This window comes from Sitophilus oryzae, unplaced genomic scaffold (assembly GCF_002938485.1).
Source record: "Sitophilus oryzae breed Bouriz unplaced genomic scaffold, Soryzae_2.0 scaffold_806_pilon_pilon, whole genome shotgun sequence".
Lineage (NCBI taxonomy): Eukaryota > Metazoa > Arthropoda > Insecta > Coleoptera > Curculionidae > Sitophilus > Sitophilus oryzae.
In genome coordinates, this window is record NW_022147424.1 from 982,208 (window position 1) to 1,002,627 (window position 20,420).

Sequence of the window (20,420 nt, forward strand, 5' to 3'; positions counted from 1 at the left end):
TAAATTTATAAAAATTCTTAAAATATGTAAAACAACAAAATAAAATATACGTGTTTAAGAGTTTTTCCCAAAAACTCACCGGTTTTTAAATAATTCATATTTTAATATTTGAGGGATAGTTTCACACCCTTAGAATTCGAGTTTCGAAAAATCCCTTCTTATCGAACCTCTACACCCTAAAGTCAATCTGTTTTCTAAAAATCAGCTTTTTTAAGTCAAGCGCTTTAAGCAGGATCGTGATTAATCAATGACCAGATTTTTCAAAACACCCTGCACACATTTTTAAAGAATCTTAAAATATGTAAAAAAACAAAATAAAATATACGTGTTTAAGCGTTTTTTCGGAAACTTGACCGTTTTTTAAATAAAAAATATTGAAATATTTTTCACCCTCTTGGAATTGGAATTTCGAAAAATCCCTTCTTATCGAACCTCTACACCCTAGAATCAACCTGTATGCCAAAATTGAGCTGCTTACGTTGAGTGGTTTGAGCAGGATCGTGATTAATCAGTATGTCAGTCACTTAAGGATTTTATATATTAGTATAGATTAACCCTTCTGGTAGGAACTTTGTTTGTTGCCAGGTTACCATTGTATTAAAGAAGCTGGTTTATAAATTGACGGTTGTTGTTGGTTGTTGTCAATCGAATTCAGTTTCTTCAGTTTTTTGTCAATTCGGCACACGTTCGAGTACATTTCTATTAAAATAGAGAAGATAATAATAAATAACGCTTTATTGTGCAAAAAGCCAACATAGCTCCAAGCAAACAATTTCATCAAACAATTTCACAAAAAATATACAAATAATAAAAAAATATGCAATACATATCATACAATTTAAAAAAAATTAAGTCGTTAAAATTACAAATAGAAAATACATGGATAATTGCAGAACACAAAAAAAGGCGTATGAATAAAATTTTACAATAGGAATATAATTTTAAGAGTTATAAAATATTAAATACTCGATCTTTGACCAGTGTGTGAGATGATTAAAATTCAAAATTTTTTATGATTAAACATCAACAAAAAAGTCGTTTACCGCATATAGGGCTCTCTCCGGTAAGTATGATTTCAGAGCTTTGCGAAATGCGGGAAAGAATGAAAGCGACTTGATATTCAAAGGCAGATGATTGTACATTTTTAGATATTGTACAGTATTGAGCCTTTCACTAGTTCTGAGTTCGGGGTTGGTAGATAAATGTCGTGCTCCGCATTCCTAAATGGATAGTTGTGAGATGGCATTTCGGGAATAGCAGATATGTGCTTGCGGATTAAGCAAACGGATTCAAAAATGAATAAAGAAGGAAGAGTCTTTTGAAATTTTTAAAGAAATTCTGGCAGTGAGATATTAAAGAAAGCTGAAGAAGCACGACAAGCGTTACCTCATTCTCTGAAAGGAATATAAAAAATACCTTCAGTGCTTGGGACAGAGGAATATTGCAACAGGGGATGTCGATGAAACTGTTCTCTTGTAAATTTATTATACAGGGTGTTTCAAAACAAATGCGAAAAACTTTAGGGAGTGATTCCTTGTTCAAAATAAAGGGTAGTTTGCTTTATAAACGTTGGGTCAAAAGTCAACCATTAGGGAGATATCGCGGTACAAAGATGGTGGAAAAATAATGTTTTTATTTTTTATCTTGAAAACGAAAAGAGATAGACTAATGAAATTTTATGGAAGCATTACTGTTATGAAAACACACTTTCTGGTAATTTTTTCACTTTTTTAAAATGAGTGGAAGGGGTTGAAATAAACTACCCCTATCATTCTTGTTAACGAAATTTAAAGAAAAATCTTATCAAACACATGCAAATGCTTTAATTTGGATAGTTTAGTTTGTTGAGAAACTTTTTTACCTCTTGTGTTTTTTTGATAAAACTCACCGATTGGAAATTAAAAAATAAAATGTAAAGACTCATGTCAGGACAAAGAATGAATGAAAGAAAACATGTCAGGACAAAAAACATTTTTAGATTAAGAATCTAGTGAGAATAACGATAATAATAATCATCTAGATAATAACGTATTGCAGTAGAGTAATGTCAAATAAAATAATATTAGGAACATCCTAAAAAGTAACAGCGGCCGACTAGATTTTTTCCTAAAAAAATTACAGCAGCCCACTAGATCCTTTATCAGAAAATGTTTTTTGTCCTGACATGTAATGCTTTACATTTTATTTTTTAATTTCAAATCGGTGAGTTTTATCAAAAAAATACAAGAGATAAAAAAGTTTCTTAACAAACTAAACTATCCAAATTATTTTTTTTTTGTATGTGTTTGATAAGATTTTTCTTTAAATTTCGTTAACAAGAATGATAGGGGTAGTTTATTTCAACCCCTTCCAGTCATTTTAAAAAAGTGAAAAAATTACCAGAAAGTGTGTTTTCATAACAGTAATGCTTCCATAAAATTTTATTAGTCTATCTCTTTTCGTTTTCAAGATAAAAAATAAAAACATTATTTTTCCGCCATCTTTGTACCGCAATATCTCCATAATGGTTGACTTTTGACCCAACATTTATGAAGCAAACTACCCTTTATTTTGAACAAGGAATCACCCCCTGAAGTTTTTCGCATTTGTTTTGAAACACCCTGTATATATATGTGACATTAGTGATGTAAATAAATTATTAGAGTAGTTAGATCAGTGTCCATTTTTATATTTTATGTTATTACTCATAATCTCTTTAATGTTTTTTATTATTTTTATTAATTCTCGTTTATACTAATGATCCAAGGTTATAAACGTCAGTAAGAAATAGAATAAGCAAGCTTTTAAATCATAAAACAAATAATAGAAATTCAAATAAGTTGTAATTTAATTGTAACTAAAATGGCATATACACTCTGTATCTATGCATTTTATGTCGCATATTTAGAATAATAATGTATTGTTTTAATAGGAGTAAAATTCACACTTTTAGTGGCGAGACTGTACGCTTGTCGTTTTTCGGACATTCAAACGCCACAAATAATTTCAAATGTTCCAAATAATATAGATTTAAAAGGCATATCTTGTATGTGATTATATATCGAGAAAATATGGTTACGCTCGTTGAATTTGACACTTTATGTCAGTTTAATAATATATTTTCGTACTTTTATGTTTAGGCGTAAAAGTGCTTTACTTTTATGCCTAGGCGTTAAAATGACTTTTTTATATTGTCAATCACGTCGCAAAATATTTATTTTTTATACAAGACGATAAAATGGTATTTTATATAATGCAATTTTTATCATCGTGTATAAAACAATATTTTTTTCCATAGGGAGTTACTTTTGAAAAAATATTCAGAAATTATTGTTTCAAGGAATTTATTACGAGTAGAAAAAATATTGTGCTGGGTTGGCGTTGGTTTCTATGTAATCTGACAAATAAATAAAGCTGTCTCTTTAGTTGTCAGTTGTCAATATTTTTTAATTCTCTTTCGTGTCGATTGCTGATTGAATTGGAGCCAAACAAAATGGCTCAAAACGAAATAAGTAAATTACCAACAGATATTCAGTGTGAGGCGACAAACGCCATATCCAAACTACTTCCATTTAAATCCCAAACCAAACCAAAAATTTTCAAAAATGGAAGCGATTAAAAAACGTGCGAGAAGAAATAAAGTTTTTAACCTAGCCTCGCTGTTAAAGTATCATTTAATCTACCGTTGCCGTTAAAGTACTATTTTATCTACTATTTTTGATAGCTATAAGGCAATTTTAACAGTTGTTATGAAAAAAAATAATATATTTGTGATGTTTGAAAAAATATTTTATAATTACTGAAGTTTCGATATTAGTTCATCGTAGTTTTCTGTATATTTCAGTAAAGATGAAGCTCAAACGTGCCATATCAGCTATACCCATATTATCATCCAGAAGAATTTCGAAACCAGGATCTGGAGGCCAAGAGAGAACAGATGATATTCTGATAAGTCTACGTAGAGTGTCGGAAACTTTAGGAGTAAAGCAGGCGAAAGAACTCTATCTTAGGAAAGCCAGAAGAACCTCAAGATGGAGTAAGTTATTATTGTACTATACAGGGTGTCCTAGAAATAAATGCAAGTATTTTAAGGGGTGGTAGATCTCGATAAAAGATACATATTTTCTCTTTATCGTTTTTCAAATAAGTCCAAAGTAACGGAGTTATTTTACTTTGAAAACTTCCAAAAAAAATATTTTTTTGCTAAAATTTTGAGAACCACTGGATCTTTTCTGAATTTTCTTTCTTGTAAATTTAGTCTACTACCTACGTTGCCATATTATCAAGAAATTATTATTTTTAAATAAAAACTAAAAAAAATATCCAAAAAAAATTTAAACAAATTCCGAATTTTCAAATTTTTTTTTCGCGAAAAAAACCTCATAGACGTGTTTCTGGGGTTGAATTGCTGATCTTATCCCTCCGTGAAATTCTCATTGCTCTTCTAATCGCGTCCATTTCTGTTGTCTCTAATTTCCTTTTATTCCTTTCAGTGAGTCGCCATGTTTCACATCCATAGAGTAATATGCTTTTAACTAGTGTCTCGTATACAGGGTGTTTCAAAACAAATGCGAAAAACTTCAGGGGGTGATTCCTTGTTCAAAATAAAGGGTAGTTTGCTTTATAAACGTTGGGTCAAAAGTCAACCATTAGGGAGATATCGCGGTACAAAGATGGCGGAAAAATAATGTTTTTATTTTTTATCTTGAAAACGAAAAGAGATAGACTAATGAAATTTTACGGAAGGATTACCGTTATGAAAACACACTTTCTGGTACTTTTTCACTTTTTAAAATGAGTGGAAGGGTTGAAATAAACTTCCCTATCATTCCTGTTAATGAAATTTAAAGAAAAATCTTATCAAACACATGCAAAAAAAATTAATTTTGATAGTTTAGTTTATTTAGAAACTTTTTTATCTCTTGTGTTTTTTTGATAAAACTTGCCGATTTGAAATTAAAAAATAAAACGTAAAGCATTACATGTCAGGACAAAAAACATTTTTAGATAAAGAATCTAGTGGGCAGCTGTAATTTTTTTAGGAAAAAATCTAGTCGGTCGCTATGACTTTTTAGGATGTTCTAATATTGTTTTATTTGACATTACCCTACTGCAATACGTTATTATCTAGATTATTATTATTATCACTAGATTCTTAATCTAAAAATATTTTTAGTCCTGACATGTAATGCTTTACATTTTACTTTTTAATTTCAAATCGGTGAGTTTTATAAAAAAAATATAAGAGATAAAAAAGTTTCTAAACAAACTAAACTATCCAAATTAATTTTTTTGCATGTGTTTGATAAGATTTTTCTTTAAATTTCGTTAACAAGAATGATAGGGGTAGTTCATTTCAACCCCTTCCACTCATTTTAAAAAAGTGAAAAAATTGCCAGAAAGTGTGTTTTCATAACAGTAATGCTTCCATAAAATTTCATTAGTCTATCTCTTTTCGTTTTCAAGATAAAAAATAAGAACATTATTTTTCCGCTATCTTTGTACCGCGATATCTCCCTAATTGTTGACTTTTGACCCAACGTTTATGAAGCAAACTACCCTTTATTTTGAACAAGGAATCACCCCCTGAAGTTTTTCGCATTAGTTTTGAAACACCCTGTATAATATATTTCGTGTTCTCTGTAATTTCAGTGCTCCATAGAATGCCATTTATGCATCTGATAACTCTTGGTGCCTGTATTACTCTGTTGTTTATTTCTCTATCGCCCGTTCCATCTCTTGTAAAGATCGAACCCAGGTACCTGTAATCTTCACATGCCCTAATTTCCATATTATTGTCTAAAATAAGATTTTCTTTATTGGCTCCAATTGGAAGGTATTTCGTGTTTTCTGTATTTACTGTGAGACCCCATTTAGCACATTCTTCAATTATTTTCCGCACCATATATTCCATCTTTGTCGTTTGCAATTATGGCCTGGTCGTTTGCAAATTGCAAGGTGTATAAGCATATGTCATTTAGTTTTATACCCATTCCGTTACATTTTCTTTTCCATAGATGTAAGGCCAATATAAATTTTAAATAGTGTTGGGGATATACAGCAACCCTGTCGAAGCCCTTAGTGATAGCAGTTTCCTCTGAGAGACCGTTGATCGTTTTTATTTGTGATTTTCCTCCATGGTAAAGATTTTATACAGCTTTTATCAGAGCTGCGTTAATTCTGGATTCGTGCAACACTTCCCATCATTTTATTATTGGCACTGTCACATGCTTTTTGTAAATCGATGAATGTTATATGAACCACAAAACATCCCCCTTTAGAACTTCATCTGTCATGTTAAGAAATGAAAGTAAATAATAAAGCGCCTCTCGTGTTTGTTCGCACTCTAAAAATTTCAATTAATGCCTGTATATATTTTTAATATATTTTTTAAATTTAATTTTTTTTAATTGTAAAGTAATATGTTACATTTAAATGGAATATATTACATTACAATTATGTCAATTACAGGATTACAGGCTTGTTTTCTAACATCTAAAAAAACGAATTGTTAAATTTCAATATATGTATATTTGTCGTAGGTATGAAAAAAGTAAAATATAAAATGGACAAACGCTTACTTACATTGCAATAAAACTTCCACTTTTAGTTTTGCAATCCAAACGCAATATTTGTATTTCACAAAAAAAAATATCCGACAACACTAAAATCACTGAAACTTCCGCGGCTGGCAACGAAAACTGAACAATATAATGGCACTTTTTGTTTTGGACCTGCATATCAACATTACGCTGTACCATTATGAAAATATCTAATTATAACTTGTAAATTTTAATATTTTAACATGATTTTTTAACTATTTCTGACAATAACTAACTTTTTGTTATCAAGATGACATTTTAGACGGCAACTGACATATATGTCATAATATTTGAATTTTAAATATGTATGTAATATAATTTAAATTAATATAATGCAACTTTATACTAAGAAAACATTTATACACTCACAAAATACAATAAAGTCTAATAATATAATTTGAAAACAATAAATATTGAAATAAAATTAAAAAAGTTAAGCGCGACCCCTTGTGTCAAAATTAGATGATTAAATTTTCGCAATTTTTACACCATTTGATGACCGGTGGCGCCTCTAGTGTTTGTTCGGGCGGTTGGTCTTTTACTCCCACTTATGGCCATTAAAGAAAAAGTTCTAAAGGGGGATGTTTTGTGATATGAACTTCCGGACATAGATCAATGTCAAAATTAAAATTTGATTGTTGCTGTCAAACAAAATTCATTTTTTTAATTGCAAAAATAGCTCAAAGATTTAACCAAAATCAACAAAAGCTCATTGCTAAGCTTATAAATTATTTTTCTCGAGAAAGAGACGCTGGTAGAACATTCTTGCCCGTGGACGCCGTATGTGAAGTAAATACAATGCAAAGGTGTAATAACCTTACGTAAAATACAAATTAATAGCTTTTTTAAATAACATAGCGAATTGCTGACGCTTTATAAATAGGAATTTCAAAAATCCAAAGGATAGTAACTAAAGCTATTGTAACTGATAAAGAGTACAAGAAAAAAGTAATAAAAAATGATAAAAAACGGAACTCGCTGAATTAATAATATAGGACCTTTCTTAAAATTTTCTAAACAATATGAACTGATCTCAGACACACCCTAAAACGCGTATATTTGACAAAAAAATAATGATGACGTAGCGTTGAACGATGATCGAACAGTCTTTACATAATAAACTAAACGAATTTAATAATTAATAATTAAAAATAGCTGTCGTGCCTGCCTGAGATAACGGTGAATAATGTAAAATTAGATACAAATAGTTTTATAATTATCACCTTCCATAATGAAGACACGCACACGGGTTATGAATGAAAGTTACACATATATATTATTTATGAAAATTTAAATAATATATTCTTCATCCGTTTTGTCCAATGACACTGAGAAACTATATTTTTTTTCATGGACTCAATATTTTTAAAGATGTTTTTATCATACGAATTTTGCAGCATAATTAATAAATATTCAACCTTGTTCTTGAAAATCATATATTGCAAAACCGCTTTGGCAGAGTAATTAGTAATTATTTTTTTGTCTTTTACCATCGCAGTAAAATGCGAGGTTTTCAGCTTTTTCTTTTTCTTTTTGTTTAATTATAAGAACAATAATTGCATAATATAGAACTATTATTTATTTTATTTGTCGCTTTTGCAAATAGAACTTTACATGAACAATAATATTGCTTATTTTGCAGTGTCGTAATAGGTTTTATTTACAACCACATATCGTCGGCTTTATGACGAAAAGGCATATCTCGATTTTTGGCGATTTTGAGATATCAATGTCATGACATGCCCAATGGGTCATATTTTAACATAGCGAATTTGCGCATCTCAATATTGTACCTTTTTCATTTTATATTCGTTTAAAAATTTGCCCCATCTCAAATACTACAATTTTTCGTTATGACGAAGAGACGTATGTTGAGATAGGGCTCTTTGTTATATCAAATATTGTTATACCAATTGTTATACTACAGGAAAGATGGAATTTGAGATAGATCCTTTTGTTTTAAGTTATGAAAATGCATGCGAGAGAAAGTCACACCATTCTATCTAAATTATTTTCTGACAGTTGCTTGGGACAAAATAGAATTTCAGCTCTCTTTTACAGTGTGATTTTAGAGTCTGTTTGATGAGCAGAGATGAGCTAGACTCTGCACATAGCTGTATCGGGTATGCAAAAGATTGTCCGAGAAAAAATGGCCGAATAAAAAAAAAATTTGATCGAAAGCAAAACAACGAAACGAAAATTACCCTAATGGAAAATTTCCCGAAATCATAATTTCTCTAAGAACATTTAAGCGAACCAAAAACTTGCCCGAAAAATACAATAATTTTCATCTCATTTTCATTGTCAGGCCATTGGCATTGTCATCCCTGCCAATTTTTGGAAAATTTTTTTTATTGTGCCTATCGTCATCCCGTATAAACACGTATAATGGAAATCGAATTTGTTATCATTGAACAGGGAATATAGAAACTGTTACTCCACAGTTATTTGTATAAAAAATAACGAACGAAGAAACACGTTTTATTTTTGTTTAGTTTCGTTTTTATTATATGGACCGTGAATTTAAATGCCCTGTATTAATGCCCTCAATTAACTAAATAATTACTAAAAATATATTAGTTAAAAAAAATTGTATAAAAAAACAATATTATTAAAATATGCTAGATAAGAGTATTTTAATTGATTATTATCTTTGCTTCTGGAATGAAGATTGTCTTTGTTTTCAGTTAATCTAATCCAACGCGAATAAAAGTATTTAAAAATATTTGTTTCTGATTTTTTGGCGATTTTCAGATTTTTCTTGTATGTATGTGTTGTATTTTCTTGTAAGTATTCCATAATGTGAATATTGTATTATTTTTTACTTATTAAGAACACTTTACCGTCATTTTTAAATTTATTTTAAATGGGCGTATGTATACTATTATATAAAAAAGGAGAAAAAAGATTAAACGGCTCAGCCCTCAACAATTCGTAACCGTATACACCAGTGTACACCAGTGCAGACACGCACATCCACACACTTACACAACCACACCTACACTAGTGCACACTGATGTAACTGCCTTAAGGCTTCATCAGTACGGTAAGGATTCAGGAAGCGAAGAAACCGATCCCAAATCACAAAAAAAAAGGAGCAAACGGGAGCCTAAAGCCCCAATTTGCAGCCAAGAACCAGAGTCGCCCAGGATTGTGGGCTTCGTCCAGAACAGCCGCGGTGGTAGCCAACAGCAACCCGCCGCAATACCCTTAGCCGTGGTACCAATATGACGTTTGCTCCTTTTTTTTTCATCATTTATTTTCGTTTCTTCATCAATTTTTTTTTCATCTCCTGGGTTGCACACGGTGCCTCGTTGCATCGTGCTTCCTGGATTTTTGTGACTTGGGATCGGTTTCTTCGCTTCCTGAATCCTTACCGTATTGATGAAGCCTGAAAGCAGTTACATCAGTGTGCACTAGTGTAGGTGTGGTTGTGTGAGTGTGTGGGTGTGCGTGTCTGCACTGGTGTACACTGGTGTATACGCTTACGAGTTGTTGAGGGCTGAGCCGTTTAATCTTTTTTCTCCTTTTTTATACATTTCCCTCACTATTTCTTTCTCTTTCATACTATTATATATATATATATATATATATATATTATTATAACAAAAATGCCTATCTCTATTAAACAACTAAAAATAAATTATTTATTAGAATTAACGCTCAATTTATCTTCAGAGCGTTTCCTCAATGTCTCCGTTTAAGTGTTAATACAAAAACACTATGAAAAAGACTTTACATTTATTGGCCAAATAAAGTAAGTGATTTTCTTTAAATTGCTCTCCTGAAAAGTAGCAAAAATCGAGATACGCCTTTTCGTCATAAAGCCGACGATATGTAATACTGACATTACTGACTTTTAAAAAATTTGAAAGTGTCAAATTATCTACATTTCTTCCCTCTTCCATTTCCCTCACTCGGTTTTTTTTATTTTTCGCCTCATTTAATTAAGCAAAATATTCTTGTAATATCTTTATTAAATACTTATCTAACATCAACAAACATTAACAAGAAGATTAACAATAATAATTGAAGATTTTAATACATTTATTTGTTGAAGGTAAAAATGCTAGGCTACTTTGGCTTAAAACCTACATTCTGGCGTTTTAAAAAAGCGACGAGTTTGTGATATTTTGATATGTCAGTCTTTTCCCTTAATTCTAGCATTGTCCGTATCATGCTGTACGTAGCCCAAAGAGTAGATGGCTTTTTCTGCCTTGCTATGTCGCTAAAATATGCCATCAAGATTGTCTCCGAAGCAATATTCTTAGCATTTCTTTCGGCACACCATTTTTCGTACACTTTCAATGTTATTTCATATCGCCCCCTACTTTTCTCTGGAAGTAAACTGGCTTCTGCTCTTTTCGCAGCTTCTGTAAGTTCTGGTGGATGGTGGAGTACCAATATTAAAGTAGTCTTCATTATCAGAAGTTTCCGACAACATTCTGGCTTTCTATGTTATATAAATTCGAAAAAGCGAACGAGAAATTCAAAACTGTCACTTAGTTGTTTTGTTTTGCTGTTGAAGGTTTGCGCCATAACAACCACTGGTACCGGTAAATATAGAAGAGGAGCTCCAAATCAAAACGCAATATTTGATAAAGTTCAAAATTTGAGAAATTCATCATTTTTTACTGCAGCTTAAAGAAGTTATTTTAAGATAGTTTTTTGGCAAAGTTATATTTCTTGAAGAACTAAGATTAGGTTTAGGCCTTTTCACATACTAAACAATTATTTTTGTCCTCAAAAACTGGAGGTCATTTTAAAAAAAAATGCGTTTTGTTCTAAACTTGCAAAAAAACTGCATTTTGAACCAAATTTATTAAATAATAGTGCGATTTCCAGAGTATTGTTATAATAAAACTCTCAAAATAATAAACAAAATTATAATCATAAAACATTTTAAAGAACATGAACATAAAAAGACCATTATTACTAAATTTCTAGTCTGTCATCTTCCTCGATCCAGTCACATTCCTCGCAATAATTTTCCTCTTCACTGTCTTTCCTTTCCACACCATCTTGATATTTTTGAAACAAATGTTTGTACCAACCTAGATTGTCTATCGTTCTCCATTGTTCTCCATAAGAATTTTTCTCGAAAGAGACTCAATATCCTTTAATTTCTTTTTCTTCACTTGCTTTTCCAGTTGGATTTTTCTCAAAGTTATGTTTCCAAAACTTTTTCCACTTTTTAGTAAGCTCTGACCCTCAGAAAACATGTCATTTTTATAAAATGGTTCAGATCGTGTTGTTATTAGAGTTCGTTTTCCCTACGTGCATTTGTCGATGTATATCCTTTTTGCGTCACCTCAAAGCCTTTTGTTTTTTCGCTTGGTTTCGTTTTTAATCCTTTTTGGGCTCCCTGTACTTGCCACGGCTATCAGTACGTCCGTTTCCATAATTAACCACCTTTACTAACACTAATCAAGACTTAACACACACCAACAATAATACACCTGTCGACTAGCGTCGACTGTATATTTTCAATAACAACCTTTAATCACTGCGCTTCTTTGAATAAGAAGACTAAGGAAGGAGCATATCAAAAATCTTAGGTGCACCGCGATGGGCCTCAAATATGGTCGACTTAAATTCCGGTTTATCAGTGTCGTTCTAATTTTATTTAAAAAATGTGAAACTATGATGAAGGGTAGACGTGGGGTAAACTCAATAATTTGTTGTTTTATTTTACGTTGTGAATAAATGTTGGTAGTTATTAAAATTGTTATAAAAATATATAATTCTAATAAAAATAGATAAGTTATAATAAGTATTTATTAACACAAACATCCGATACGCTACTGAAGCAGGTAAGTCAAATTAATGTATCTAAATTCTTTGATATCTAATCTTTGACAAGTAATAAATAAAAGCTAAAATGCAAGAAAAATATATAATTTAGTTAATTTAAGTGAATTTCATAAATGATCGGTTTACTACACGTAAGTATGTATATTCTTATAGTATATAGTCACTTACTAGCGAAAAGTTGTTCCATTATTTCACTCAATTTTTGCCGAGATCTACCGCACGCTACACAACCAACTATTTTAGAGTCTTTTTCGATAAATCGCGATAGTGTCACTGTTAATTTAAGTTCTGCCACGATTTCCATCTACATTTACTACCTTTATACAACTATCAGTAGTAGAATAAATAATAAATAACATAAAATAAGCTCCGTAAAGACTGACAAATCCACAAAATTTCAAATCAAATTGGAATGTGTCAAATGAATCGTCAAACAGAACTGTCAAGGATCCCCACCCCAGAGTCCTTTTTCCGCCCATCATGCATGAATACATGGATAGCATTATGTTCCTTCCTTAGTCTTCTTATTCAAATCTGTGCTTTGACGCGACAATTTTTTATTTACAGGGTAAAATCCATACAAAAACTGCTTTTTGTTTCAAACGGAAAAAATAATGCGTTTTGAAACAAACGACATAGGTTAAAAGCTGCGTTTTGATTTGAACGGGCAGAAACGAATAGAGTTTTTGATAAGGAAATACTGCGTTTAGACTTGAACCGCTAATACCATCTGTTTACAAACATTTTTAAGCACCGAGTGCCATCTATAAGTCAAAACCTGAATTTTGGTCGAATACTGCGTTTTGATATGGAGCTCCTCAGATATGGAAATGCCAAAACAGAAAACCACAAATTTTCGCATATTTATTTTTTATTTTCAAAATAAAATACAGTCTCTATTTTTTAATTAATGATGTGGTTGTAAATAAAATAGTATACAAACCTCGGAGGAAAGTTTTCATTACTGTCTCGAGATTCAGTTAATCTGTCGACAGTAATGAAACATATTCTATCTTCGGTATGTAATACACTATTAACATTAATGTTTTCCTCTAAAATGCTGTCAATACTTATTTACTACTATTACTCGCTGACGAGTATTTGACACGCATCAGAAGATGGTTACGCAGGGTGTCTTCTTTCATGAGCTTTTCTGTGACTGAAAAACCTGATGCGTAATGTTATCTCTCTTCCGCACTCCGGACATTCAAGAATGTCATTACTTTGTTGCCTGTTTATTTTTTGGTTGTTGTTGTTAACTGAATTTACAATTCTTCTCCATCGCGTTGCTTTATTGTGTATCTCCTTTAAGTTTTCGCGGAAAATACTCTTGTACCTTTTGAGTTGTCCACCCGGTATCCTCTTACCGTCTACAGGCTCGCCGTAGTCCATTATTTTGTCGCGTTATTAGGCTATTTTTTTTAATTTTGCAACTTGACGCCTCAGTTATAAACACACTCTCATATTATTGAAATTTCCGTATTGTATATCCAATATTATTAACTAATTTGTTCAATTAAAGATGATTAAATTGAAAATGTTGAAACCGTACCTCATCGGTTTCGACATTTTTAATACCCCGCGGATAATGACTTTGAAATTGTGCCGTTCATATTGTTTAGAAGTTGTATTTTTGCAAAAATACAGGTCAACGAATGAATTATCGGCATCTAATAAATTAGCAATAATTTTAATAGTTATTTCATAAAACACTTAAGTTTGTTAATTGAATATTCACATAAAGAAGTACTATAGGTTTGTTCCAAGATACGTTGAGCCACAAATCTTTTGTACCTACCTTTCTTGAGTTATAACTCATCATAGAGTCTATGGGACCTGGCAGAAGCCAGAATCTGAGACGGTTTTAGAGAGGTTAGCTTTCCATCTCTGGTATCAGTCCATACCAAAGTTTATGACACGAATGGTTGTCGTCTCGGCGCACTCAGTGTGATGAGGTGTTCTGGTGTTTCCTCATTTTCCCCACAGAATCTGCATTCGCGGTTGTTTCTTAGCTACAATCTACTGAGGTGTCCATAAAAGAGCTTCTTGTTAAGAACCCCGTGACAATCCCAAGATTGTTCTTACTTAAATCAAATCGTCATCATCATTCTTAGCTTAGTCAATCAATTCCAGTTATGGTGACAGCCTGCCTCACATATTTAGATACCTACTATCTTTGTGTCCTGCCCATTGGCATTTGAGGGATTTAATTCTGTGGATGACATCTATTACCTGGGTCTTTTGTCGCATCCACTCTATTCTTTTACGGTCTTTCTTGCTTATTCCCAGCATATTTCGTTCCATTGAGCGTTGTGTATGCTTCGGCACTCTATAATATCTATTATATCCAGTGACTTACGCACCATTAAATCTTGGTGTGATTCTAATCTCCTATGACTCAACCTATTAAAAACGAAAGTTTTGTGATATAAAAGTACTATACAACCTTTTGAACTTAATAACACCACTATTAACGTCGTGGACTCTGTGAATTTCTAAGGACTTGTTGTAGACAACTCGTTAAAAGGGGCACAGTTGCACATCGAAGCTTTATCAAAGAAAATAAGCGCTGCCTGTTTTGCGCTAAGATCAGTTTCTATGGAACTTAACTTATCAACCTCTAGAATAGTCTATTATGCCCTTTTTGAGTCGCATCTTTGTTATGCCCTTGGGGTACTTGCTGCGCGACAAAATTTGGTCGTATTTTCAAACTTCAAAAGAGAGCAGTTCGATATTTATTGGAAATGAACAGTAGAACTCACTGCCAGAATTTCTTTAAACATTTCAAAATATTGACTGTTCCTTCTTTATTCATTTTTGAATCCATTTGCTTAATCCGCAAGCACATATCTGCTATTCCCGAAAGGCCACCTCACAACTATCCACTTAGGAATGCGGGGCACGATCTTTGTCTACCAACCCCGAGCTCAGAACTAGTTAAAGGCTCAATACTGTACCGGGTGGCCAACTAAGAATGGACGCCGGCTGTATCTCAGAAACTACTTATCGTATAACTTTGGGAAAAAAATTCTAATAAGTAAATCGACCAAGAGAAATCGCCGGAAATTATTTTCAAGTTCGAAAAATGTCCGCTAGGGGGCGCTTCTCTAATAGCCAATCAGAAAACAGGGTTTTTCCCAAAAATATGCAGGTGAACAGGTATTTTAAATATTACTATTGTAATCAACGAAAAATTTTTTTGATTTAGAGTATTTTGCTCTAGCTGATAAAGTAAAGTGGTGGGGGAAGGTTAAACTTGCTTTTATTAAAATAAGGATAACTCTGGTTTGGGTTATGCGATTTAAACATACTAGGGCTCGTTTAAAGGAGCTTTTCTTCCTTAATGATCACCAGTATAAATTTTGTTTCTACAATTTTGTTCGTGGCAGCTAGAGGGCGCTGTTTGACATCATAACATATATTCCGCTTTTGCGTAAAAAAATTAAATAGGAGGCTATATTTCTCTTTGCACAGTTAAATAGAGCACAACATTTCTAAAATATCAGCGCAAACCGCAACTTTCTAGGCTGCCGCTTAGGATTATATGATCTAAAAATTATAGTAGTAGGCTAGGAAACAAAAAGAGATAAATTGGTTAAGTCAAAATATCAAAACATATATTTTAATTTCATTTTAATACCATTTAGTTGTTATTTATCCATGTTCGTTCTTGATTTGGCCCCATAAATTAAAACTTAGGCATATTGAATCCGATGACCTAGCTGGCCATGAAAATATGCTGCTCCAGCGTCTCTATCTACTAAAGTAAGTGGTATCCAAGAAGCCCCACAGATTCATAGCAAAAGAAGCGGCACCACTGCCTCAACTACGTCAACTGCATTCATCATGATGAAATTGCAATGTGACAAATCTTTACGGACCAATCACTTGTCTATGGGTAGCGCGACTATTTTATAATTATGAAAAAACAATTAAGTTGAACGGAAGGCAAACTTGGATAAAAAGTACACCGACTCTTTGGAGCGTATGTTTAATGCTTTGTCTTAGTGCTGTTAGTCTCTCAAATCTATTAAAACTTACCTTAATTGCGGCCCGACCTCTGTCTGTAAATATGTAGCTCATTTCTCGAGACTTTTCGGGACTGCTCTGGAGATATTCTGCCCGTTCATAAGGATCTTATTTATATACTTTTAAAACACTCTTATTTTTTACTATCGAAATAAAACGGCCGAGTTTTTAGAAAACATTTAAATTTAATATTAAAAAGAAAATAAAGAACAAATAAAAAAAATATATATATATGATCGAAATTACTTATTACTAAAAATGGAAAATAGATGGAAAGATACAAGAAAATTGTCTGGTGTCTGCTTTGTTGAAAAAATCTGATAATTACATAATCAATGGAACCTTCATTACTAAAACTTACTACAACACATTAAAATAATTTTAGAGAAGAAAATTAAAAACAGAAATTAAAAACATTTGACGATAAAAAATACTATTAGTAGACACCAGACTTAAAAACTACAGGGGTCACATCGTGAACCTTACCGAATTTCGCGAACCCTGAGAGAGAACCGTGTCTTTAAAAACTTAAACCGAACTAACTTTTCTGCCTAAAAACAGCCCCGAGGTTCCAACATTACAGGGTTGAAGGGTGGTGCATTCGGTACTTCGCCAATAGGATCATCCCTAAAGGTACTGTTCTTTGCTTGATTGGTCAGCTTGACACCGCCCTTCAAACCAAATTGGTTCGACCTCCCGTTGTTAGATGGCAGTACTATGACCATTTAATTCTCGTTTATGTCTAGATACGTGCTTTCCTAAAGTTACCAGATCCTTTACAAACATCCGGCGATAGTTACATGTTATCAAGGGTGGTTATTGGTTTTACAATGTCCCAGCGTTTTTATCTACGGTCTATCTTTACAATTTTCTGTTTACTTCTAAGTTCTACAGTTTATTTGCTTTGCCCTTCTATAAGTTTGGGAATTTAAAAATAGTCACGTTTGAAAGATGTTTGTTTTATTACTTCCTGCTAAAAGACCCTCTCCCGAAACTAATAACCGAAAACATCGACTTGAACGTAAAGGACATAGGAAATAATCTGTTAATAATATAAATAATAATATAAAGGAAATAATCTGTTACAGCAACAAATGCAATTTCATCCCCTAACAAAATTGGCAATTCATTTCTTAGAAATTATGGATAGTTCATTTCATTCTGATAATTAAAAAAGTCCAATCATTCGCCATCCTAGAATTCAAGCGTAAACATTTACCGACCAACGGTCTCGGTGCTAAACTACTTGCATCAAGGGTAGTTTTGGACCAGTAGTGCATATTATTAAGATTCGCACCTTCGTTCGGTGCTATATGACAAGTGACCCAAACGACATAAACTTTATAATATAATAATAAATAACACAAATAACAGGTAAAACACGAAAACTAGTGAAATCAAGGACGAACTTGGATTAATAACTAAATGACGTTACATGAAATAAACCCCTAGTTTTCGGCCATACGAAATTCGGCCGTTTTCTGTTAAAAGCAATTATTGATTGTCCAACTTTCGGACATTTTAATCTAAAAACTACTTACGTATAATTAACCAAGAAATTCGTAAACATTATATGGATGGATGATAATGTTACATAAACAAGTTTAAATAATTATGACGTCATTTTTCTTAAGTAAACGCCCGAAATTCAGATGCTGTTGATGATGTTTAATCATGAACAATTTTGAATTTTAACATTTTGATCACTCACACATCGGTTAAAAGTCTAGTATTTAATATTTTATGACTCTTAAATGATTATATCCATTTACAATTTTCCTATTGTAAAATTTTATAGATACGCCTTTTTTGTGTTCTGCAATGTCCATGTATTAATGTGCTAATTTTAATGAAGCAAATTTTTTTGAATTGTGTGATTTTTATTGTATGATATTTTTTATTATTTGTATATATGTATATTTTTTGTGTTTTTGTTTGTTGTTTAAATGCTTTTTCGATGAAGCTATTTTAGCTTTTTGTACAAAAATGTACAAAAATAAAAAGTCTTTAATTTTTTAATAGTGTTTTTGTATTAACACTTAAACGGAGACATTGAGGAAACGTTCTGAACATAAATTGAGCGTAAATTCTAATAAATAATTTATTTTTAGTTGTTTAATAGAGATAGGCCTTTTTGTTATAATAACTTTAATAATAATAAATTTATTTCCGAACGAATAGTATACATACGCCCATGTAAAATAAATTTAAAAATGACGGTAAAGTGTTCTTAATAAGAAAAAAAATTATACAATATTCACATTATGGAATACTTACAGGAAAATACAATACATATATACAAGAAAAAATCTGAAAATCGCCAAAAAATCAGAAACAAATATTTTTAAATACTTTTATTCGCGTTGGATTAGATCAACTGAAAACAAAGACAATTTTCATGCCAGAAGCAAAGACAATAATCAATTAAAACACTTTTATCTAGCTTATTTTAATAATATTGTTTTTTATACAAAAACGCATTTTTTTAACTAATATATTTTTAGTAATTGTTTAGTTAATTGAGGGTATTAATGCAGGGCATTTAAACTCACGTTCCATATAATAAAAACCAAACTAAACAAAAAAAAACATGTTTCTTCATTCGTTTTTTTTATATAAATAACTGTGGAGTAACAGTTTCTGTTTTCCCTGTTCAATGATAACAAATTCGACTTCCATTCTACGTGTTTCTGCTGGATGATGATAGGCAAAATAAATAAAATTTTCCAAAAATTGGTAGGGATGACAATGCCAATAGCCTGACAATGAAAATTATTGTATTTTTCGTTTTTGGTTTGGAAAAAATGTTCTTAGAGAAATTATGATTTCGGTAAATTATCCATTAGGGCAATTTTCGTTTCGTTGTTTTGCTTTCGATCAAAATTTTCCTTTTATTCGGCCATTTATTCTCGGACAATCTTTTGCATACCCGATACAGCTATGTGCAGAGTCTAGCTCATTCTAACAATGGTTTTTGGCAAAAAAATAGACTCTAAAATCACACTGTAAAAGAGAGCTGCTGCCATGATAGAAGTTTTATTTTGTCCCAAGCAACCGTCAGAAAATAATTAGGTAGAATGGTGTGATTTTCTCTCGCATGCATTTTCATAACTTAAAACAAAAGGACCTATCTTAAATTCCATCTTTCTTGTAGTATAACAATTGGTATAACAATAATTGATATAACAAAGAGCCCTATCTCAACATACGTCTCTTCGTCATAACGAAGAATTGTAGTGTTTGAGATGGGGCAAATTTTTAAACTAATATAAAATGAAAAAGGTACAATATTGAGATGCGCAAATTCGCTATGTTAAAATATGACCCATTGGGCATGTCATGACGTTGATATCTCAAAATCGCCAAAAATCGAGATACGCCTTATCGTCATAAAGCCGACGATATGATTATTTATCTGTACATTGTAAATTTTAAATTGTTTGAAAGTAATTACTGCTGTTAATATTAAGTTTCTAATAAATATAAATAACCTATATATTAATACATTTAAGCAAAATAAAACCAAGTTTATAAATCTCAGTTAGATATTCAATATTCTATTTGAATAACTAACTTCATTTGTAATGCACTTTTTGCAATAAATATTACACTTTCAAGGCTAATTCATATCAAACTGTTGCCTGATCATAGGCGGAGAATAATAATTATTAAAGAATTAGATTAGACCTTAGAAAAAATACATAGAACTAAATCTAAAATCATAAAATTTATATAATGGTAAATTGAAGTGAGGTAAGAGTTTTACAGAGCTTCCTAGAGCTTTATCACACCGATTTATTCAAAAGCAAAAATGGATTCAAACAGTTTGATGAAACAAGTGAGCAAACAAAGTGCTCATTACATATTCAAAACATTAAATAGGCATATACTATGAGAGGATAAATTATAATTTGCATTATTAATGGAATAGTTGTTTTAATCAACAAGTGCTTAAATTTTTTACGAACATCTTCTAAAATTATAATTATTTACCTT

The 20,420-nt window shown here is 31.5% G+C and overlaps 1 protein-coding gene across 1 annotated transcript in view; it reads left to right on the forward strand.

Moving 5' to 3' along the window:
* Nucleotides 1-3,821: 3,821 nt before the first annotated feature.
* The window catches only part of LOC115888672 (scavenger receptor class B member 1-like), a 46,759-nt gene continuing 30,160 nt past the window's right edge, over nucleotides 3,822-20,420 (forward strand). The window contains exon 1 of the mRNA XM_030908453.1: nucleotides 3,822-4,015. Within this exon, the coding sequence (XP_030764313.1) occupies nucleotides 3,829-4,015 (187 nt within the window). The 5' untranslated portion in view covers nucleotides 3,822-3,828. The remainder of the gene's footprint in view (nucleotides 4,016-20,420) is intronic.